Source organism: Pelophylax lessonae (assembly GCF_965119305.1).
Source record: "Pelophylax lessonae genome assembly, chromosome: 7".
In the NCBI taxonomy this organism is placed as follows: domain Eukaryota; kingdom Metazoa; phylum Chordata; class Amphibia; order Anura; family Ranidae; genus Pelophylax; species Pelophylax lessonae.
Window position 1 is genome coordinate 87535942 of NC_138774.1, and position 24401 is coordinate 87560342.

The window sequence follows — 24401 nt, forward strand, 5'->3', positions numbered from 1 at the left end:
CGGTCTCTGAGTGTCTAGGTGACAGGTGAGAGAGTCAGCTGGCTACACGGTGGGGGATGCAATTTTTGCTTTGGCGATTCTCACTAGTGCCGGTCTGGGCACTTTTCTTTGTAAGCTTATCACCTTGAGTGTGTGTATTGGCTCCCCAATAAAACAGAGTTGCACTATTATTTGTTTATGTCCTTTGCTCTTATATACATCCTGGTTGTGGAGAGGAGAGAGAACGTGGCCAAAGTTATTTGGCACCCAGCTATTTGAGAGGCGATTTAGGTCCCAGTGGCCTGGGACCTTCTGGTGAGCATTTTAGTGTGTATTGGCTCACGAGGTGGAAAGGTTCTTTGTAGCAACTCTACAGGCACGGTGTTGGTGTATGGGCGGACCATATATTTCGATTTTATGGTTTATGGACTTTATTCATCTACTCATCCATATGTTGAAATAGTTTTTTATTCATTATTTATGCACATGAGCACTTTCAGCATGATTTGTACATCGTATTAATTGAATGATAACTGTATTGTATTTTTTCTTATTCACTTATGCAATTATGGAATATATGCACGATGACACTTTATAGTTACATTTCAATGATAGTGTCTTATTTTTTATGCAATTTTTTATTGCACTTCATGGATTTATAGTTTGTAGATGCTAATTCCACAATTTTTCTTTTTCTAAGATGCACATTTAACTAAACAGTGCCTTACTTTATATATTTTTTTAGACCTTCAATACTGCCAGATATAGCACAAAAGTAGGACCCCAGCTTGCTAATTGGACAATGAAAAATCATCTGCAATTCTATGAGCCATCACTTTGATCACTCTGTTCTCTCCCCTTGTCAGTGCATGCAGAAGTGTCTGGATGGCTCTTAGCGTTACCTCTCCCTCTCCACAGATTGGTGTTGCTATAAAATTACAGGAGACTAAAATCAAGACACTTTAAGGTATTTACATTAGTTCCCTTTAAAGATGCAGTGTTTTTTTAATGAATACCTGGATTATTTGGTGTTTTTATATTTTGAAAATCCATACATATTTTAGTTTTTAGAGGTTCAGTCTGTTACTAAACCTCAGGTGGTGAATTTCAAACACAAGCTGCTTCCACTAAAAACTTTGCTATCTCAAGTGAAGTTATGAAGCTCAATATGCTAAATTTTTCATAACACCAAAATAATGAATAAATAAATGAATCCAACAGTGAGAGAGTAACAGCTTCATAATTTATATTGAAGTTTTACTCCAAAGAAAAACCGAAGAGAGAATAAAGCTTGAATTAGGACTTTAATCTAATTGCAAAGCTCAAGAATAATAATATACACCAGTGGCATCGCTAGCACCTGGCACCTGGGGCACGTGCCCCACATAATGATATTTGGTGCTCCTGGTCCTAATTATGTAAACTACCCACCATTCAATTTGACTACTTTTTACTGTGTATAGTGCACAGTCTGAACTGTCATATTGGATGTCGGCAATTCCTCTAGCAGTCCTGGGTTTTTTAGTAGGGCGCTGCTCCTGCCCCAAGCCTACTTGTATGTTTGTCTCTGGGAGGCATAGCAAGTCAGTGAACAGACATTTCCATTTACCTTGCAATTATAGCTGGGGACGTAATGTCACTGCCAGCATGTGAATATCAACCTCCGTGCCTGCTCACTCCCTATCCCCTGCCTGCATGGGAATAATCTTGCTGATAGCTTGTGAAGAAGGGGTGGTCAGGGGACTCTTTGACCATTAATGTAAGGGGACAAACTAACCACCAATGTAAGGGGTCACACTGACCAATTAGTACTGACTACTTATGCAAGGAGGCACTCTGAGCACTGATCACCAATGTAAGGAAACATGTTAAGCACTGACCACTGCTGTAAGAACTGAGTGTGCATGTTGCAATGTGCAGTTGCCCTCTGCAAGTGCATTTGCCCCAGAGCTTAGTAAATGAGGTAAGGCTTCAGTTTGCAAAGAGTACCCAATCACATGCAAGGAAAAAAAAAAATAGCATTTTTGCTGGCACATGATTGGATGATAGAAGTCAGAAAAGCTACTGCTCATTTACTAAGTTCTGGAGCAACTGCACTTGCAGCATGCAACTGTGACCACAGACCACTAGTAACTAGTGCCATACTAAGCACTGACCACCAATGTAAGTGGACACACTGAACACTAACCACATTGTAAGGGAGCATGCTGTGCATGAACCACAAAATGAAGGAGGCCCACTGAGCACTGCCCACTAATGTAAGGGGATGCACTGAGAGTAACGAGGCACTCTAAGTAACAGTGTGGACATGCTGACCTCCAATGTAAGGGGTCATGCTAAGTACCAATAAGGGGAGCACACAGCTCACTAATACAACAGGGACACTTAGGGCCTGTTCCCACCATCCCATTGTGGTAATACACAGCAATGCATGGTAAATGCATTAGACCAAATAATAGTGTAGTGCTTTGAGCAAAATTACTCATAAAGTGACACGTGCAATAAATAATTGAAAATCTCATATATACATCAATCAAATAATAAATCTGTAAACTTCTATGAACATGCGTGTTAAATCAAACATAATGAATCTCATGATTGGGCACAAATTTCAAAAATCGGTCACTGGTGAAAAAATGTGTAGTCCATAAATAAGTCCCATACACCATGCAATCACTGTGCAATCTTTGCGCAATCACTCTATGGAGATCCAAAAGCTATCCTTCAAGCCATGTGCTTTCTTCACATCAAGAACACACCACCGCAGTGCCCTTCACCACCCCTTCAGAGTATCTTCTCACCTGATACTGTGGACCCCAGTGTATAAAATGGGACATATGCGCTTTTTAATACAATTGCTCAAAAGTTTATCCATTCCTGAAGCTGGACCTCGAGTCACAGTCCCTCAGAGACAGGTGTAGATCAGCCAGAAAAGGAAAGAACAGACATCCAACAGTGCAGACCGCTTTAAAAGATTTATTGCTAAAAATAAGTATTGCACTTACATGTATACTTTAGGCCAGTGGTTCTTAACCTTGTTGGAGGTACTGAACCCCACCAGCTTCATATGCGCATTCACTGAACCCTTCTTAATTGGAAAAATAAAATATGATTTTATGAGTCTAGTCTCGTGAGGGGCACTGCCAGAAAATAAGGTGTTGTTTACAGAACTGAATTAAACGTATCATACAAAGTAAAATGTACAGAGGTCAGTAGGCTGTAGGGCAGCGTACAGAGGTCAGTAGGCTGTAGGGCAGCGTACAGAGGTCAGTAGGCTGTAGGGCAGCGTACAGAGGTCAGTAGGCTGTAGGGCAGCGTACAGAGGTCAGTAGTTTGTAGGGCAGCGTGCAGTGGTCAGTAGGCTGTAGGGCAGCGTACAGAGGTCAGTAGGCTGTAGGGCAGTGTGCAGTAGTGATTAGTTTGTAGGGCAGTGGTCAGTAGTTTGTAGGGTAGTGTACAGTGCTCAGTAGTTTGTAGGGTAGTGTACAGTGCTCAGTAGTTTGTAGGGCAGTGTAGCAAGGTCAGTAGCATGTAGGGCAGTGTATAGAGGTCAGTAGTTTTTAGGGCGGTGTAGAAAGGTCAGTAGGATGTAGGGCAGTGTACAGAGGCCAGTAGCATGTAGGGCAGTGTATACGGGTCAGTTGATTGTAGGGAAGGATAGAGTGGTCAGTAGGCGTTAGGACGGTGTACAGAGAATAGGGCAGAGGACAGGAGTTGACAGGACAGAGGATAGGACAGTGTACAGGGATCAGTAAAGCCACACACCAGGGGGCTGGGAGGGCACACACCAGGGGAGGGTCAGGAGGGCACACACTGGGGGGGGGGTCAGGAGGGCACACACCGGGGGTTATGAGGGCACACACCAGGGGGTTGGAAGGGCATACACTGGGGGGAGGGTCAGGAGGACACACACACTGTGGGGGAGGGTAGTGAGGGCACACCAGTGGAGAGTCAGGAGGCCACACACTGGGTGTCAGGAGGGCACACATCAGTGGTTGGGAGGGCACACACTGGGGGAGCCAGGAGGGCACACACTGGGGGGGGTTGGGAAGGCATACCATGGGGTATCAGGAGGGCACACACTGGGGGGGTGGGAGGGCATACCATGGGGTGTCAGGAGGGCACACTGGGGTGGGGTTGGGAGGGCATACCATGGGGTGTCAGGGGGGCACACACTTGGGGGGGTTGGGAGGGCATACCATGGGGTGTCAGGAGGGCACACACTGGGGTGGGGGGTTGGGAGGGCATACCATGGGGTGTCAAGAGGGAACACACTGGGGGGAGTTGTTGGGAGGGCATACCATGGGGTGTCAGGGGGACACACACTGGGGGGGAGGTGTTGGGAGGCATACCATGGGGTATCAGGAGGGCACACACCAGGGGGCATTCACAATGCTTATTGAGCTAAATGAAAAGGACATGCATTTCCATTTGTCAGCTAACAGCACATCTATGCTAAGCTGCAGTAACTCAGCAGACTTAGCATAGAGGTGCTTGCAAACGAATCCACCATGTACAGCTAGCTGAGCCTACCTCCAGGAACATTCACTCGGCTCCCTCTGCTCAGCTGCTCACACTTCCCTCTTCCAGGCGGGCGCGATCTCCGTGGTCAGGTACATCCCCATCCCGCCCACTCAAGCAGCAAGCAGCCTGCAGGAGATAGGCTGGAAACCTGCTGGGGGAGGTACAGGGGGCAGAGCGTCAAGTGTCAATGTGTAATGGCTGTGAGTCGTCCCGACCGCAGCTCTGATTTCCCGGGGGGGGTTGGCCTCACAATCAGTAATATTTTCTCGGGGGGAGCAATTGCCCTGTTCCCCCCCCCCCCCGCCGAACCCCTGAGACTGACTCACCGAACCCCTGGGGTTCGATCATCGAACCCAGGTTAAGAACCACTGCTTTAGGCATATCATAAACTGGCAGAAGCCTTTTTCAAAGAACAGCATTTTTGCTGGCATATTATTGGTTGATGGAAGTCAGCAGATCTTCTGCTTATTTACTAAGCTCTGGAGCAACTGCACTGCAAAGTGCACAGTCCATTTGCCTTTAGTAAATCATCCCCATATGTGTATATTGCGTGTGTAGAAAGTCGTACAGTATATATATTGGAGTCATTTTTTATCCTAACTGGCCTTGTGTATGGTTGTGTGTGTATTTGTGTTCTGTGTGCTTGTACTCTGAGCATTAAATTGTAAGTTCCTTTGAGTGATCTTGAAAAATTCAGTGTTCTCTCCCCAAATATGGCAAAATATGTATGCGCTAAATGTGAGCAAAATATATAATAAAAAAAAGATAAAATTCTAACAGATAATGGGGTTGATTTATCAAGGGTAAATTTTAATCCATTCTGATCCAAATGGTCAAATGGAAATCTACTGGTTAAGACCAGCATTAGGCATGTACTAGAGGGGAGAGAGATACTAGTAGGTAAATTTGGATCATGCTTGGAGCTATAACATAAAAATATTCACTATATCATAGCAGAAAAATATGTACAGAAAACACCTTAAAAATAAAATAAACAGAGATTAAATACATAGGGTATATATTTTTTAAAGTAATCAAAAGAAAACCAATTGTATGCCTTTACAGTAGTTTGAATATCAAATACACATAAAAACAAGGAGTTTTATCATAAAGAATATACTTCTATCAGAAGGTAAAGCCATTAGAAACATTACATATCCGATATTTGTACAATTGTTTGCTTGTTCTATTTTTAAATGCTTATATTTTAGAAACTCGCCTTCACGTTCAATAAATCTCAACAATGAAAACCAACGTAACGTTACTTATTTTCCAAAAACCTTTCTGAGCAGTTTGTGCTTATGTAAATATGTTTGTTTTGACCACAAGATACCAAAAAGATTAAATCTTTTCTTTTATTATTATTTCTTTATTAAAAAATAGCAGTTAGGCAACAAAAACTATCATTTGTTTTGTCTATGAGCTACAAATGTACTCCTATGTAGTTTAATTTGCTTAGTGAGGCTTAATGTCTTCTGAACTTTATAACATTTATTTATTTAGCTTTCATAACATAAGTTTGCCATTTTGGCAATTTATGTCATGAAAGCTAAATATCTAAAGCTAAATATTTCTTCTTAGCCCATGTGTTTTGCCATACTTGACCCTACACCTTCTGAGACATCTTCGAAGAGCTGACATCACATCTTTATTCTTTAAACTGTAGATCAATGGATTTAGCATTGGGACTGCAGCTGTGTTAAAGAGCGAGAAAAACTTTTTGGAGTCTGTAGAAGTTGTTGGTACAATATACTGGCAAGTTAGAATCACGTAGAGAAGTACAATGACAGTCAGATGGGAGGAACATGTATAGAAGGCTTTACGCCTACCAGTACTGGATGAAATTCTTAATATGGTAGATATAATAAATAAGTAGGGGATAAAAGTCAGGAGGAAAGGTAGGAGTGTAGCGACAATAAGTCCTTCGGTGAGGTTCAGAAGTTCCAGAACGGAAGTGTCACTGCAAGTTAGCATTGAAAGTGTCGCCATCTCACAAAAGAAATGGTTGATTTTGTTGGAGATATAGCATGTAAATCCTGATACAGTGACAGTTGGTGGAATGACCACTACAAAACCCAACACCCAACAGCACATGGCCAACAGAACACAGGTTTTATTGCTCATGATAGTGTGATAACGCAAAGGGTTGCAGATGGCCACATAACGGTCAAAGCTCATAGCTGTCAGTATAAAAAGTTCATGTCCTGTTAGTGATGCAAACATATACATTTGAACCAAGCAACTAGCATAAGAAATCATTTTATTTCCTGTAATATGGATAACAAGACTCTTATGTAGAGTGATGGTGGAGGAGGACATGTCTGAAATAGACAAGTTGGCCAAGAAAAAGTACATTGGTGTATGGAGATGACGATCAAAGCAGACCAAGAGCAAAATGGTCATGTTACCACCAAGGGTGAGGAGATAAATAAACAAAACGAGAATGAAGATCGGATTCTGAAACTCTTTGATGTCTGAAATTCCCGTTATAATGAAGACGAAGGTTGTGTGATTTGAAGGGTTTGTATACATAGCTGCTTTCTGAAAGATTTAACCTAAAAAAGCTGTGCATGGAAGAAAAAAATTACTGAACTAATTTACCATCAGTTTAATGCATATGTATAGGCAACATAAAGGAAAAAGAAAACATAGTACATCTCTATAATGCATTGAACTTTTTTTCTTCCCTAAATTCATCTCTGTGGACTACAGAACACCTCTTCCCTCCATGTTATCGAGCTGATTGGAGAGGATTGTTCTGTACGCCAAATCTGGAGACCAGGGTGACAAAGCTGATGATCCATAAATACAGTGCAGTGAATAAGTGAAGTCACCCTAAGACAGGAAATATGTTATCACCAGGATCAAGCAAACATAAAGGATAAAAAAAAAAAAAAATATTGCATCTTTAACTGCTAAGCACATTTTAGTTCTTGGAACACCTTAAGAAAGTGTTCTTAACAGAGAGAGTAGCTATGCTGTTAGATACTCCACTGTATGAGGCAAGAGCAAAACACATAATATTCGGGAATATTTTTTTTTTTTGCTGCAATGGGGTCAGGAAAAAATTTCTCCCCCCGTGTGGCAACATTTTTAAAACCCAAATTTAAAGTCACAGAAACAGATATGCAGTCAGTTAGACATTGTATCACCAACCTTCTTTTTCATGGTCTTAAGTTCACATTGCTGTTATAGCAGTTGTACAGGTGATCCAAATGCATTGACTTTGGACTTGATAAAACACAGTGGACCAACACTAGCAAAAATGATGGCTCCCCAAATCATCACAGACGTTGGAAAATGTTGTATTTCATTTGGAAATTAAGGTCCCAGAGTCTGGAGGAAGAGTGGAGAGGCACAGAATCCAAGTTGCATGAGGTCCGGTGTAAAGTTTCCAGTCAGTGATGATTTGGGGGGCCATGTCATCTGCTGGTGTTTGTCCACTGTGTTTTATAAAGTCCACAGTCAGTGCACCCTCTACCAGGAAATTCTGGAGCATTTCATGCTTCCCTCTGCTGACCAGCTTTATGGAGATGCTGATTTCATTTTCCAGCAGGACTTGGCACCGCCCACATTGCCAAAAGTACCAATAGCTGGTTTAATGATCATGGTGTCACTGTGCTTGATTGGCCAGCTAACTCGTCTGACCTAAACCCCATAGAGAATCTGTGGGGTATTGTCAAGAGTAAAATGAGAGACACCAGACCCAACAATGCAGACGAGCTGAAGGCCGCTATCAAAGCAACCTGGGCTTCCATAACACCTCAGCAGTGCCACAGACTGATCACCTTCATGCCACGCCACATTGAGCTAGTACTTCACGCAAAAGGAGCCCTGACCAAGTATTGAGTGCATAGTATACTGTGCATGGACATACTTTTCAGTAAGCCAACATTTCTGTATTAGAAATCCTTTTTTTATTGATTTATTGATAATATTCTAAATTTTCTAAAATACAGAATTTTGGGTTTTCACTAGCTGTGAGCCATAATCATCAAAATTTAAAGAAAGAAATGCTTGTAATATATCACTCTGTGTGTAACATATCTATATAAAATATATGAGTTTCACTTTTTGAATTGAATTACTAAAATAAATGTACTTTTTGATAATATTCTAATTTTATGAGATATACCTGTAGAGTATAAACAGACAGAAAGGTGCAAGACTTCATTTGGACTTTTACACTTTTTCTCAGAGAATGTATGTTGGGGGTGGTTGTTTTGCCTTCCTGTGGACCAAATCTCCTGGCATTTTAAAAGGGTGGACTTGATGGACCTGTCTTTTTACACCAAATTTATCATGTCACTACATTACTTTACCTATAATCACTAATGCAAAACTCCCTAAATATAAGATATGCATTAGAATGAGCAGGCAAACAATAAGAATAAATGACCTAATTAACCTCTTGGCTTCGGCCACACGCAAATATGTGACCTCTTGGCAGGTGGACCATGGCGCTGAGCGGCCGCATATTTGCGTGCATTAGTACAAATACAGTTGCGCCAAGAGCGTTCACCCTGCACGCACCTGGCATGTTACCGGGGGCTAACAGAAAGCTCCCAATTGCTGCTTCCAATCATGGCAGTCACACGATCATGAACCCCACCCCACCTCCCGCCATCCTCAAATCAAAAATAATTATAAAAAATGGCAATAAAAACTATATTGAAAAGAGAATAGTGATAATAACAATGTAAAAATTTGACACAATACACAATTTCTCAAAGAAGTTGAGGTAACTATGGAAAAGAGCTACTAGTGCAAAACATGGAATACCTTTTTTTCACACTTATAAAACACCCTTCAGTTAATCTTCTTTGCACACAGGGAAATAAAATTCAAATTATGTCCCAGTGGGAGTCAGTAGAGATAGGGTCTAAAATAAAACAAAAAAAACATCATAACTCTAGAAACTGATTTAACTTGAAATCTGTGAATACATTTAGCAAAACTTAATATCATCCTTAAAACAGTATTAAACCCCCATACATGTAATATATTGCAGCTTACCAGTTCTTAGATGTGTTGGCTGCTTTAGTTTTCTTTGTTTTAGACTGTTGTACTTTTATTTTCACATGGTGATCCATCTAATAACACACTTCCTGTCCTAGGATGTCTCCACATTATATGGAAGAGCAAAAGAGATTTCTTTGGGCAGCAGCATTGTCAATCTGGGGAGAATGTAGCATTAGAAGCACTAGCTGATTTAGATGAACTTGAGTAACAAATTACAGCTGTTGCAGCAACATACAGTAAATTAGTAAAAGCTGAGCATTGTAAACATCCAACTTGGAGGTAAATTGTTTATCTCAACTCTCTAACTGGCACTTTTGCTGGACAGCTTGTTCTGGTAAAGGAAATAAAAGACTTACCAGGTGAAAATAAAGGAAAAAAAAAAAACTAAAAAGAAAACGAATGTGGCTACCACATGTATTGATTGGTAAAATCTTTCCTGTAGTTAGTAGACGCGATAACTTTTGCGCAAACCAATCAAAATACGCTTATTGCAATTTTTTTTACTAAAAATATGTAGCAGAAAACTAATTGGCCTAAAATGTTAAAACATTTTCGTTTTTAATTTTTTTTATTTGAGAATGTTATAAAGCAGAAAATGAAAAATATTGCTTTTTTTTTTCAGAATTGTCGCTCTTTTTTTGATTATAGCACAAAAAATAAAAATAAAAATCGCACAGGTGATCAAATACCACCAATTTTTGTGGGAAAACAAGGACGTCAATTTTATTTGCGTCGCATCACTGCGCAATTGCCCGTTAAAGTAATGCAGAATCACAAAATATGGCCTGGTCATTAAGGGGGAAAATCTTCCGGTTCAGAAGTGATTAAATGTTCATCCATTACCTATAACAGGTAGATAGATAGATAGATAGATAGATAGATAGATAGATAGATAGATAGATAGATAGATAGATAGATAGATAGATAGATAGATAGATAGATAGATAGATAGATAGATAGATAGATAGATAGATAGATAGATAGATAGATAGATAGATAGATAGATAGATAGATAGATAGATAGTCAGCCTGTTAATTTATTTTTATGAACTGGAGGATGAAACTAATACACTAAACAGAAACCCAGATAGACAGAAAAAAATAAACTGCATGCAAATAGTGTTCTTAGTTGGACCCAAACCCAGCAATACAAGACAACTGTGTCAATTTCTTAGCCACCACATTGGTTAACAACAGTCTTACCTATTTGGTGGGATGCTGTTTTGTACTCTTGTTCTTTTGGAAGGCTTATCTTTTTTTAGCAAGCTTACCAAATTGTCAGGTACAGTGCCCAAAAACATGCATAGTGAAATTGTTAAAATGTAGGGTGATGTAAATCAGAATTTTAGCAGTGTTTCTAGATTCTGCACATCTGGTATGTATGCATTTACCCTACTGATGACAGAAACACAATATTTTACCGCTGGTCCTATTTATATACTGTACACCCCCTATATCAGTGTACATTGAGGCTTTGTTAGTACTAATTAGCATATTTGTTACAAACATAACTCCCTCGGCACTCTGCAGTAAATGTTTACCTTCAAGGACGTGGGTTTGAAGTAATAATTAGCAGTAAAATGTATATATACATCAGTTTAATTAGTTTATTACTTACAGTAAAAAATGAGTGGTTTGTTGTTGTCTGATGCTGCTGACTGATTTTGCTGTAAATCTTATTTTAAAAAAAGCACGTTTTTGTTACATTCTCTACAAGGAAAAAAACAATCCCCAGAACCTAACCTTTTACCTTTTGAGCTCCAATCTGCCTTAATAATCCTCTGGAAATTCCAAATTTAAAGTTTTAAGGGAAAGGTACCAGCAGTCCTTCTATAACTACCTACACCAACATTGTATTACCATGGGATATTTTAGGTATCATAGAGTACCAATGATAAAGCCTAGTATCACAAAATCCTCTATGCATAAAAACCTTTTTAGTATTAATATAAGATAAAAAGCAACGCTGCAAACAAAAATTGAGTGAAAAAATAGTGAATTCCACAACCAAATAGCAGTAGTTGTTACAGTGTGCCTCTTACCAGATCAGTTGGGCCAAAAGTAATATTGGCCCCTAATGCATGAAATAATCACATGTGTAATTCCACTGGGAAGAGATATTCATCACTCAGCAATGATTGATGCAATAGACCAAAAAAAAAAACCCCCAAAAGCATACACTTCCATTGTGAGGCCCATTTAAAAGGGGTGCCTATATATAAGTCTATTGGAGCTTAACCACTTAAGATTTTACCCCCTTCCTGACCAGGGCCTATTTTGCGATTCGGCACTGCGTGATTTTAACGGACAATTGCGCGGTCGTGCAACGCTGTACCTAAACGAATTTGACGTCCTTTTTTTCCCACAAACAGAGCTTTCTTTTGGTGGTATTTGATCACCTGTGCGATTTTTTGATCATGCGCTATAAACAAAAAAAGAGCGTCAATTTTGCAATTTTTTAACATTTTCGGCCAATTTGTTTTATGCTACATATGTTTGGTAAAAAAAACCGCAAAAAGCGTATTTTGATTGGTTTGCGCAAAAGTTATCGCGTTTACTAACAAAGGGAAAGATTTTTGTCATTTTTGTTGTTTTTTTAAACGCGTAATGGCGGCGATCTGCGATTTTTTTTGCGGTACTGCGACATTGTGGCGGACAGATCGGACCCTTGACTGACATTTTTGACACTTTTGGGGTTACCAGTGACATTTCTACAGTAATCAGTGCTATACATATGCACTGTTACTGTAAAATTACACTGGCAGTGAAGGGGTTAACTTTTTTTGAGAGGGAGGGGTTATGTGTGTCCCTAGGGGCGTGATTCTAACTGTGATTGGCTGTGGCTTGAGCTGTAGGAACAGTGATCAACAGTCCTACATAGTAGGACCGTATGATCACCATTCATACACAGGGGAGAATGACAGGCGGCTTGTTTACATCAGCAACCTGCCTTTCTCCCTCTGCACCGACGATCACCGAGTGACCGGCGGACATCGGGTCCGCTGGTCACACGCGCGGGGGGGTCCGTGACTGCGCAAGAGCGGGAGCGCGCCTCTGGGGGCGCTCGCTCCCTAGACCCTCACAGGCTAGCGACATAGTACTACATCGCTTTGCCTGTGAGGGGCTGACCGCCGCAGTAAATAGTCGTGCGGTGGTCGGCAAGTGGTTAAACAAATCAGCATACCAATATCCACAATAGTAGCCAAACAGCAGGCACATGGTTAGCATACACCGACATTATTCGTCAATCGGTGAGTTAGGACACCCTACGCGTTTTGTTGGCAGTGACGTCTTTGGGGGATGGGCCTCCTTTATTATTGCCTCACATCCTCTCCTTTCCAGACCTGCAGCTAAGAGTGGGAGGATTTCAGCAACAGAGGTAGTGCTGTCAATTTAGAAAGCAGAACCAGGTGTGGCCAGATGGTAATTGATAACCTACAGGCTTGTGAATCAGCAGTGGCAATACTGATAGCCATACTGCCTACAATGCCCTCTCATCTCATTGTAGCACCAGCAGGTATGTAGCACCAGCAGGTATATATGAGAATAACAATACTGCTTTTAATTCAGGAGCAGTGCAGCAGTGTTGACAACCTGTTACAGGAAGCTGGATGTGGTAGATTCCACTGGCAGGATTACTAAGTATTTGTGAGACTTTGCAGCGGGACTAAGTGAAAACTGTTGCATGTACAATTATGATACAAGACATATTCTTTTGTTTTTGGGAGGCCATAGTTCTACTTTAAGGGTATGGGGCAGACATGTACACTTGCTCCCCCATCCCACACTGTAGTGCTTAATACCTATCTTTAGTCCCATACACAAATTAGTAGGAGGTATGGTTGTACTTGGCCATGTGCCAAAATAGTCTATTAAGATACCATACCAAGGGTATAGTGGAGTGTTAATTATATATGCAAACAATCAATTTTCCTATTTTATTTGTTCAGTATTTTCCATGCACTTAATATGTTATTTGTTTTTTTTTTTTTGCAGGCTGGCTGGTAAGTTGATCTGGGAATTTTTTGTTTGTTTTTGTTTGACATGCGTCGTCCTTCCATGCCCTCCTTGCTGTTAAGGCCTGTTATAGTTTGGGGCAGTTGCCATTTGTTCATACCAAGGATACAGTGGAGCATTAGTAATATGTGCAAACAATCCATTTTCTTTTTTTCTTTTTTTTTTTAAATATTTTCCAGGCACTTAATACATTATGGGTTTGGGAACAAACTGGTTTTGCAGACCATGCCAGGCTTCCCTTTCTCCAAATTTGTACTTGGTCCCATTAACATCTGTTTTACTTTCTAAGCTGTGTGGTCAGACAGGTTCCCCCTCCCCCATCCAACAACGCTGCTAGAAAGGATAAAGATTTGTGAGTGAGTTGCAGTTCACAAAAAAAGATCACACAGCCAGCATTGCTACGTGTCTATCAGGGTTGCTTTTAAACAGCCAGAGATCAGTGGATGGATCACAGAGAACTGCAATGCAGAACCAAGTATTATTAAAGAACCCCAACCCTCTGTCATTGAGGAGCTTGTTCTAAAGGGTGAACCGAGCCTTTAAAGCAGCCCAAATGCCAATTAAAAAGATTTGGCTAGAATAGAGTAAGGAAGAATTAAATTATTAGTTGCTTTTTCTATCTGTGAACCCTTTGAGGAGATTTTTCCCCAGTTTCTTATTTCTTACCCTTAATAACACTGGTAGCCCAGTCTCTTTGGAACCTATATACTGTACCAAACGTTCTTTGACTTCTAAAATCTCGCCTTGGACTTCAGTTTTTGGAAACCCTAGATTCAGAACTGCTCTTTCCCACCTAATGATTTTCAATGGGGGAAAGATCATAATACGGTTGATTTATCTAAATTCCAGGATGGTTTGGCTTTTGTGTCTTTCTCCCACCTTCAACATCAGATGTTGGTTCCCCCCCCCCCCGCGCTTGGAGTTTGGCTAGAGTGAGCATGCATCAGTCAGTGACGTCACAAGACGGTGGGGCCACCAGGTGACGTTGCCAGATGGCCCCCTCTTACCTATTTAAGAGTTGTCAAATGGCAAGCAAGGCATACGGCGGTTTGCCTTAGTTGACGCTGGGCTGTTTTTTTTTTGGGGTCCGGAGGTGGCTTCAGCATTGTGGTTGACGATGGATCTACATCGGGGATACATTGTTTTTTTTTTTCCTTTAATTTTCAATAACTGTCTTTGTGTTTTATTATTTTTTGACATTTTTATGGTGAATGGGTTTGAGTATTGTGTACCCCATACTCATTCACATAGGGGGGCCTTTGTTAAAGGGGACTTCCAGATTCCGATAAGCCCCCCTCTTGCAGACTCCCAAAACCACCAGCCTGGGTTGTGGGGAAGAGGTCCTAGTCCCTATCAACATGCCCCTAAGCACCTCCCATATTGAAGGTATGTGGCCTGGGATGGTTCAGGAGGGGGGGGCTCGCTATTCCCCCTTTCCTGGCATGCTGGGTGTGGGGTTAAAACCCATACCAGACCTGAAGGGCCCGGTATGAATTGGGGGGAGGGGGCCCACGCCATTTTTCTTTCACTTTTTTATTGCCAGCAATAGTTTATTTTTTATTCATCTGTTAGCGGGGAAGCCCATTGACAGCTGATGACTCATTGGTTGTTAAGGACACTGTAGCCGTTTTCTCTGCCCCACTCCTTAACAACTAGCTATTCACTACTCCCTGATTGGGCAAAGCTTTACCCAGTCAGGGCTTAGAATGTACTGTGCAGCGCGTGTGTAAATACCCACTGATCTCCCTGCAAATTTGGCAATGTTCAGGCTGAATTTTGCTCTGCCCAAACCGATCGCCCAACTCTACTCTTTACCAGATGGTATTATACCCCATTACGTTTGCACTGGGGATGCACCGATACCGAGTATTTGTACGAGTACTCGGACTCAAGCAAATGCTCCGATACCCAAAGCCAATACCTTTGGGGTGCGATTTGAGCCCATACAAAACGAATGGGTGAAAATAGCACTGTAAAGAATCACATGTGATTTGAACAGGAATGCGGTGTGATTCCTGTCCAAATCGCATGCATTTCCTGCACCACTCCTGCGTGAATCCAGACTTGTCATAATGACTTCAGCCTGGGTTCACGCAGGAGTGGTGCAGGAATCCGCGTGCAACTCAGACAGGAATCCCACTGCATTCTTGTTAAAATCACATGCAATTCTTTGTAGTGTGATTTGAGCCCATTCATTTTGTATTGGCTCAAATCACATTGCAAAGGTATTGGTACTTGGTATCGGCAAGTACTTGACCGAAAGTATCAGTACTCATACTCCCCGATAAAAAAACAGTATTGGTGCAACCCTAGTTTGCACTCAGTTTATCTTCAGATTTCCCCTTCCTGTTTTCATGGCTGTCCCATTCCTGTTCTTTTCTACATATTGTATATTTTAGGAGTGTGAAAAATTAGTTTCCACCTGGCAAGAGGTGCTTCAACTAATTAACACACTTATAGGTAAACCAGTTTCGTTTAAAACATAAACTGTGTGAATACTGATTAATATAAAATATAAAGTGACTGGTGAATGAATTAGTATAATAATAAAACACACTATTTTCTCAATAAAGTGGCATAAGTCCTCATAAAAGTGCGCAGTGCAAACAAATGTGCAATATAAAACTTGCTTCCAATTTGCAAATCACAGTAATAAAAATCAAAAAACAGTCCAGCATAAATTAATTCAAAAGAATAAAAATAAACAAGTGTCAAAAAATAGATATATCCAAGTCTTTGTGAGTCAGTGCCAATAGCAGGTAGAATCTTCTATACAGTGCTCAAAACCATCTGAGGGTGGTAGGTGCTCCCCAAGAACGTGAGTGACCAGAGTGTCACAGATCATAAACCAACTGTGCACCCCCTTGTTAGTGGGTGCTCACCTTATACATGATTATAACAGGCACATATAACAGGGGCTCCTTCTTAGGGTTGACCCTTCCAGATCCTATTACTCCAGTGGTTCGTAGCCCAGATACGGTTTAAATTGGCCCATATACAGGGAATCAGTGAAAACAATCCATCCAAACCGTGACACTCCAGCAGCAAGTATCAGCGTGGTATATACTGTTTTTAAACATACATGGTTTGTTGCAATATGGCTACAGTGGTAAAGAGGGAGACACTATTACGCAGAGATGTATAGTAACGAAGTAGAACTACTTAAGTACTGTACTTAAGTACCGAAATGCGGTATCTGTACTTTCCTAGAGTAGAATTTTTTTCTCCTACTTCTACTTTTACTTCACTACATTTTTTCGATGATTTCGATACTTCTACTCAAGTATTTTTTTTTTGTGCTGCATAGTTACTCGTTACTTTTAAAAAAATTACCACTGCCAGAACAGTAGATGGCAGGTTGCATAAAGCTCAAAAAAATGTGTATAATGTCATTTGTAAATCAGCGCATACGAAAATAAAGACTGTGTATAATAAAAGCTGCTATAACAAATCTTTCCAATAAAAAGAAAATATGAAACAAACAAATAAATGGTGCTACAGCGCTTAAAGTGCATCAAGAAACTACTAACAAACACAGGTTAATCATTTGAATAAATCATTTGAAATAATAAAAACAATATGATGTTCATACTTTTGACTTCTTTCTTTAATAACTACATAACACAGTACTTGTACTTTTACTTTCAGTACTTGAGTAGAATTTTTTTTTTAAAACTACTGGTACTTTTTACTTTTAGTACTTAAGTAGCAAATTTTTTGAAAAAACTACTTGCAATACTTAAGTAAAAAAAATGTTGAATACTTTAGTACTTCTACTTAAGTAACTTTTTCTGCGAGCACTTCCACTTCTACTCAAGTAATTTTTTGATCGAGCACTTGTACTTTTACTCAAGTAGAAATTTCGAGTACTTTATACAAGTCTGCTATTACGGCAGTCAGTTCCTGTTCGTCCTTTTGACATGTGTAGAGCTATAGATACACATGTCCCGTCGGAATATGTCTTCATTGTACTTCGATAAAATGGCGCCGTCCAGAATATAAACAGTAGTAAGCATCCTGCCATCCAATCATATCCCCCTGAGGAAGACACGCGGTCCCTGGGGTCGTCACGTGTAGGGGAGGGGCAAGGACGGACGGAGCGCTTCACTGTTCGTGAGACTGTCGGGCTGCACCAACGTGGGAGAAGGTATACAGCCAGTGCATCTCCCGCTTTATCACTAAGGCTTGATTCGATATATGGATATTTATATGCCGCTTGTAAAAAGTGCATGGATGCACTGAAAACTGTTCAATTTATTTTTCTTTTATTGAAATAAAGATTTAAAGAGGTATAAGCACTATTGGAGGTTTCTTTTTTGCATATACCACGCTGATACTTGCTGCTGGAGTGTCACGGTTTGGATGGATTGTTTTCACTGATTCCCTGTATATGGGCCAATTTAAACCGTATCTGGGCTACGAACCACTGGAGTAATAGGATCTGGAAGGGTCAACCCTAAGAAGGAGCCCCTGTTATATGTGCCTGTTATAATTGTGTATAAGGTGAGCACCCACTCACAAGGGGGTGCACAGTTGGTTTATGATCTGTGACACTCTGGTCACTCACGTTCTTGGGGAGCACCTACCACCCTCAGGAGTTTTGAGCACTTTTGAGCGGCTGACCCCGCTGATGTCGCGTGCGTCAGTCACGCACCGACTGGAGTGGACACTGGACGGTGGACGGACGGTCACGGCGGCAGTGACGGTGGCACCGGCACTGCAGAGCGGAGCGGAGAGGAGACCGGACCGGAATCGGATCCATCCAGACCAGGCAGTCACCAGGCCGCGCAGCGTCTCGGAGCGGAGGTCATCTGGAAGAGACACCACACCAGTGCAGTGAGTGGAACAGGAACAGTCAATCCAGTCGGTCACCACCGGCCCATGTTGGAGAGGACGATATAAACCCTGCTGAACCCTGTCAGCTGACCGCATTGATTTGTCTGGAAAGAGGCAGTTGGATCATCCCCATGATTTTGCAGAGTGCTGTTTATATACCGTTCTGGTAAGAGGCAATCTAGGTTATTGCATGCACAGTGAAGAGCACTATTTCTTTTGCATGGTCACAAGAAATCGGTTTTTGAAACATGTCATAATTTGCACTTACTTCATATCCATCCGGTAAGGAGGAATTTTACCAGGTGGAGGGATTTCAAAATCACCATTTGAATCTATCACCATTTGTCATGTTTATTTCGTATCACCAGGTTATATAATTGAAAGGGTTTCATCACTCTGAATTTGGGACTTTATTATTATAATAATTTTGGTCACATTGATTTATGTACATTGATTTGTTCATATTTATTTGGATTTAGCGCACCACCTATATTTACACAAAATATATTATCTACCTAATACACGGAGACATGGACAGCAATAAAAAGCTGACAGAGGCTTTAATCCTTCTCCATCATACCCAAAACAAAAGAAAATGTTTTTGCTGAAGTTGAGTATTAAATCAAACTATGTGTTAAAGATTTTCATGTCTACAACTTACAGTGGGGATCGAAAGTTTGGGCACCCCAGGTAAAAATTTGTATTAATGTGCATAAAGAAGCCAAGGAAAGATGGAAAAATCTCCAAAAAGGCATCACATTACAGATTAGACATACTTATAATATGTCAACAAAAGTTAGATTTTATTTCCATCATTGACACTTTCAAAATTACAGAAAACAAAAAAATGGTGTCTGCAAAAGTTTGGGCACCCTGCAGAATTTATAGCATGAACTGCCCCCTTTGCAAGGCTGAGACCTGCCAGTGTCATGGATTGTTCTCAATCATCGTCTGGGAAGACCAGGTGATGTCAATCTCAAAGGTTTTAATTGCCCAGACTCATCTGACCTTGCCCCAACAATCAGCACCATGGGATCTTCTAAGCAGTTGTCTAGAAAACTGAACTGAAAATAGTTGACGCTCACAAAGCTGGAGAAGGCTATAAGAAGATAGCAAAGCGTTTTCAGATGTCAATATCCTCTGTTCGGAATGTAATTAAGAAATGGCAGTCATCAGGAACAGTGGAAGTTAAAGCAAGATCTGGAAGACCAAGAAAAATATCAGACAGAATAGCTCGCAGGATTGTTAGAAAAACAATTCAAAACCCACGTTTGACTGCACGATCCCTCCAGAAAGATCTAGCAGACACTGGAGTTGTGGTACACTATTCCACTATAAAGAGATACTTGTACAAATATGGCCTTCATGGAAGAGTCAATAGAAGAAAACCTTTTCTATGTCCTCACCACAAAAATCTGCGTTTGAACTTTGCAAATGAACATATAGATAAGCCTGATGCATTTTGGAAACAAGTTCTGTGGACCGATGAGGTTAAAGTTGAACTTTTTGGCCGGAATGAGCAAAGGTACATTTGGAGAAGAAGGGGCACAGAATTTAATGAAAAGAACCTCTGTCCAATTGTTAAGCATGGGGGTGGATCAATCATGCTTTGGGGTTGTATTGCAGCCAGTGGCACAGGGAACATCTCAGGAGTAGAAGGAAAAATGGATTCAATAAAATTTCAGCAAATTTTGGATGGTAACTTGATGCCATCTGTGAAAAAGATGAAGTTAAAGAGAGGATGGCTTCTACAAATGGATAATGACCCTAAACACACCTCGAAATCCACGGGGGATTACATCAAGAGGTGTAAACTGAAGGTTTTGCCATGGCCTTCACAATCTCCTGACCTCAACATAATTGAAAATCTATGGATAGACCTTAAAAGAGCAGTGCGTCAAAGACAGCCCAGAAATCTCAAAGAACTGGAAGACATTTGTAAGGAAAAATGGACAAAGATACCTCAAACAAGAATTGAAAGACTCTTGGCTGGCTACAAAAAGTGTTTACAAGCTGTGATACTTCCCAAAGGGGGCAGTACAAGATATTAACTCTGCAGGGTGCCCAAACTTTTGCAGAAGCCATTTTTTTGTTTTCTGTTATTTTGAAAGTGTAAATGATGGAAATAAAATCTAACTTTTGTTGACATAAGAATGTCGAACCTGTAATTTGATGCCTTTTGGAGATTTTTCCATCTTTCCTTGGCTTCTTTATGCACATTAATACAAATTTTTACCTGGGGTGCCCAAACGTTTGATCCCCACTGTACATCTTCCTAAAGGAAACTTGTACTGTCAAACCTGTGTCAAAAAAAGGCCAGCAGAGAGCAAATATTTAGTCATCCGTATCCCCTGTAGGCTTCCTGTAGCTGATATTTTCCATTAAAGTCCAACTCTAGGCAACTTAAAAAGTATCACTTGCAGTGTCAATGAGCCTTCTCAGAGCTAATTATTCATCTAGAGTGATACTAAAGTCTCAGTTTTGTTGCTTAAAAATAACAAACATGTTATACTTACCTGTTCTGTGAAGTGGTTTTGCACAGAGCAGCTCAGATCCTCCACTTCTCAGGTTCTCCACAGCAAGCAGCTTCATATGGGGGCACCCGAGCCGAGACGCAGCTCCATGTGTCCATTCAGACATGAAGCTGCGGCTAGGCCCAGCCCTCTCTCCCCTTAATTGGCTCACTGACTTTGATTGACAGCAGAGGGAGCCATTGGCATTTCACTGCTGTCTCGGCCAATGAGGAGGGAGAGTCCCAGGCAACCGATTCTCTCTTGCAACATCGCTGGATAGAGATGGTCTCAGGTAAGTATTAGGGGGGCTGAGGGGGGCTGCTGCACAAAGAAGGTTTTTTATCTTAATGCATAGAATGCATTAAAACCTTCTGCCTTTACAAATCACTTTAAAGTGGTAATAAAGCCAAAATTTTAAATGTGTTTCAATTATAGCTTATCTATCAGATATGGTGGCTGTATCAGATTTCCTTTTTGCTTTGTTTTTTTTCCTTCTGTCCTTCTGGCCAGTACCACACCTCCTGTATTAGTTAGACTCAACTCTGGAGGAATAACCACCGCAGGCAGCAGCTTTGTAAGTCTAGTGGGGAAGGGGAGTGTTCAATGTATGAACAGATTTAAATACACTAACATGTATATATATAATTTATTTATTATGTTTTACATTTTTTAAACAGCACTGTTAGGAGCTTCGATTAAATATCAGAGGTCAAAACAGAACCCTGATGTCCAACTTTTGAGAAAGTGATTGAGGACACAGTCTTCAATCTCTATCTCTGCAGCCACCGCTGCACAAAATGACTGAACAGGAAGAGCTCTGCACAGCCTTCTTGTTCATTCACATAGTTTACTATGCTTCATTTATGAATGAACACAGTGAGTGATCGGTACTCATCACTCACAGTATTTATTTAGAAAAGGAAGGGGCTGGTAAATGACGTAATTAACTGTCCCTTACCCTGATCCTGAAACATCCCAAAGAACAGCCAGTGAGAGGGAGAGAAGGGGAAATCAACAGTGCTATAGAGGGAAGGAGGGACCAGGGGAGCACACAGAGGGCCTGGGCAGCAGAAGGAAGGGGGTCCTGGACTGGGGGTGGCATTTGCTGGAATCAATCCTCTGTAGATCCCCACTGCAGCTGCTGAAAGCGGCAGAAGGGAGAGCAGGAGAAGCCAGTTTTCAGCCATACCAGGCCATACCGATAACTAGTCATTTGTCCTCTGCCTGCTGTTTTTTGACACAGCTTCCAGAGCTCAGTTTTTCTTTAAGCAAATGTTTAAATAGTGCATTGATCGGTCGTTTAACCACTTCCATACAGAGCAGTTACACCCCCTTCCTCACCAATTTTCAGCTTTCACACACTTTGAATTGCTCAGTCTCAGTCATGCAACGCTGTACTCAATCAAATTTTTTATCATTTTTTTCACACAAATAGAGCTTTCTTTTGGTAGTATTTAATCACCACTGGATTTTTTATTTTTTCTGATATAAGTGAAAAAAGAGCGAAAATTTTGAAAAAAAAACATTTTGTTTTAGTTTCTATTATAAAATTTTGGTAAAATGTATACTACTACATATCTTTGGTAAAAATAACTGAAATTAGTGGTTATTATTTAGTTTGTGTGAAAGTTATAGAGTCTACAAGCTATGGTGCCAATCATTGAAAATTGATCACAGCTAATCACACCTGATGTACCGACTGCCTATCTTGCCTTATGGCATTAAGACCACTTAGGCTCCATGTACACGGGACGCTGGAAATGGACGTTTAGGAGCAGTTGGGCGTTTTTTTCAGAAGTCCCTGAACGCAGCTCCATGTTATCTTATCTGTCCATGTACACATGGTAGTTTACAGTCATTTGCAGGCAGTTGCGTTCAGGGACTTTTTTTAGAACGCAATTATATTGCGTTCGAACGTGTGTTTCCCGACGTTTCAAACGCAGAAACGCGGCCGAACGTGACTAAACGTGACTGAACGTGATGAACCTACGTTCAGCCACGTTATACGTTTTTTTTCTTCCATTCAAAATCAATGGTTCCCTATGGGAGCCTATTGATTTGAATGGAAGTCGCACCGCAAGTCGGATCCGACTTGCGGCGCGACCTGCACTGTGAGAATCTTGAGGGGGAACTCCACGCCAAAAATGGGAAAAAAAACTGCGTGGGGTTCCCCCCCAGGTTCCAAACCAGGCCCTTCGGGTCCGGCATGGAATTTGAGGGTAGCCCCACGCCGAAAAAACGGCGTGGGGTCCCCCCCAAAATCCATACCAGACCCTTATCCGAGCATGCAGCCCGGCAGGCCAGGAAAGGGGAGGGGACGAGCGAGCGGCCCCACTCCCCCTGGACCACACCAGGCCACATGCCCTCAACATGGGGGGGTGTTGGTGCTTTGGGGCAGGGGGAGCTCTGCACCCCCCACCTCAAAGCACCCTGCCCCCATGTTGATGAGGACAAGGGCCTCATCCCCACAACCCTGGCCGGTGGTTGTGGGGGTCTGCGGGCAGGGGGCTGATCGGAATCTGGAAGCCCCCTTTAACAAGAGGGCCCCCCAGATCCCGGACCCCCTCCCTGTGTGAATGGGTATTGAGGTACACTGTACCCCTACCCATTCACCCCATAAAAGATAGTGTATGTAAATAAGGACAGGAGACGTTTTGGAAAGTTTATTAAAAATCTTCATCCGGCTCTTCGTGGGTCTTCTCCTCTCCGGGGGTCTTCTGCTCTTTTGCTGTCCGCCCTTCTGCTGTCCTCTCTTCTTGTCTTCTCCTCTCCGGGGGTCTTCTGCTGTCTTCTCTCCGTGGGGTCTTCTGCTCTTTTGCTGTCCGCCCTTCTGCTGTCCTCTCCTCTCCGGGGGTCTTCTGCTGTCTTCTCTCCGTGGGGTCTCCTGCTCTTTTGCTGTCCGCCCTTCTGATGTCCTCTCTTCTTGTCTTGTCTTCTCCTCTCCGGTCTTCTGCTCTTGTGCTGTCGGCTGTCGGCTCTCCTTCTTCCTCCGGTCCTCCTCCGACGACGTCTCCAGCGATTATGCCGGCCTCTGGTCTCTGCAGCTTATTATATAGCCATTAGGGGCGTGGCCGCCAGATGACGTCATCGGGAGACCACGCCCCTTGTGTCACATGTGACGTCACATGTGACACAAGGGGCGTGGTCTCCCGATGACGTCATCTGGCGGCCACGCCCCTAATGGCTATATAATAAGCTGCAGAGACCAGAGGCCGGCATAATCGCTGGAGACGTCGTCGGAGGAGGACCGGAGGAAGAAGGAGAGCCGACAGCCGACAGCACAAGAGCAGAAGACCGGAGAGGAGAAGACAAGACAAGAAGAGAGGACATCAGAAGGGCGGACAGCAAAAGAGCAGGAGACCCCACGGAGAGAAGACAGCAGAAGACCCCCGGAGAGGAGAGGACAGCAGAAGGGCGGACAGCAAAAGAGCAGAAGACCCCACGGAGAGAAGACAGCAGAAGACCCCCGGAGAGGAGAAGACAAGAAGAGAGGACAGCAGAAGGGCGGAC

The 24401-nt window shown here is 41.9% G+C and overlaps 1 protein-coding gene across 1 annotated transcript; it reads right to left on the reverse strand.

Annotated features, from left to right (window-relative positions):
• Nucleotides 1-6066: 6066 nt before the first annotated feature.
• Nucleotides 6067-7035, reverse strand: LOC309560977 (olfactory receptor 6C74-like; the record flags this gene model as incomplete). The annotated part of the gene is made up of 1 exon (XM_082264682.1): nucleotides 6067-7035. The coding sequence occupies one exon, from the start codon at nucleotides 7033-7035 to the stop codon at nucleotides 6067-6069; it is 969 nt and encodes a 322-aa protein (XP_082120808.1).
• Between the last annotated feature and the right edge of the window lie 17366 nt (nucleotides 7036-24401).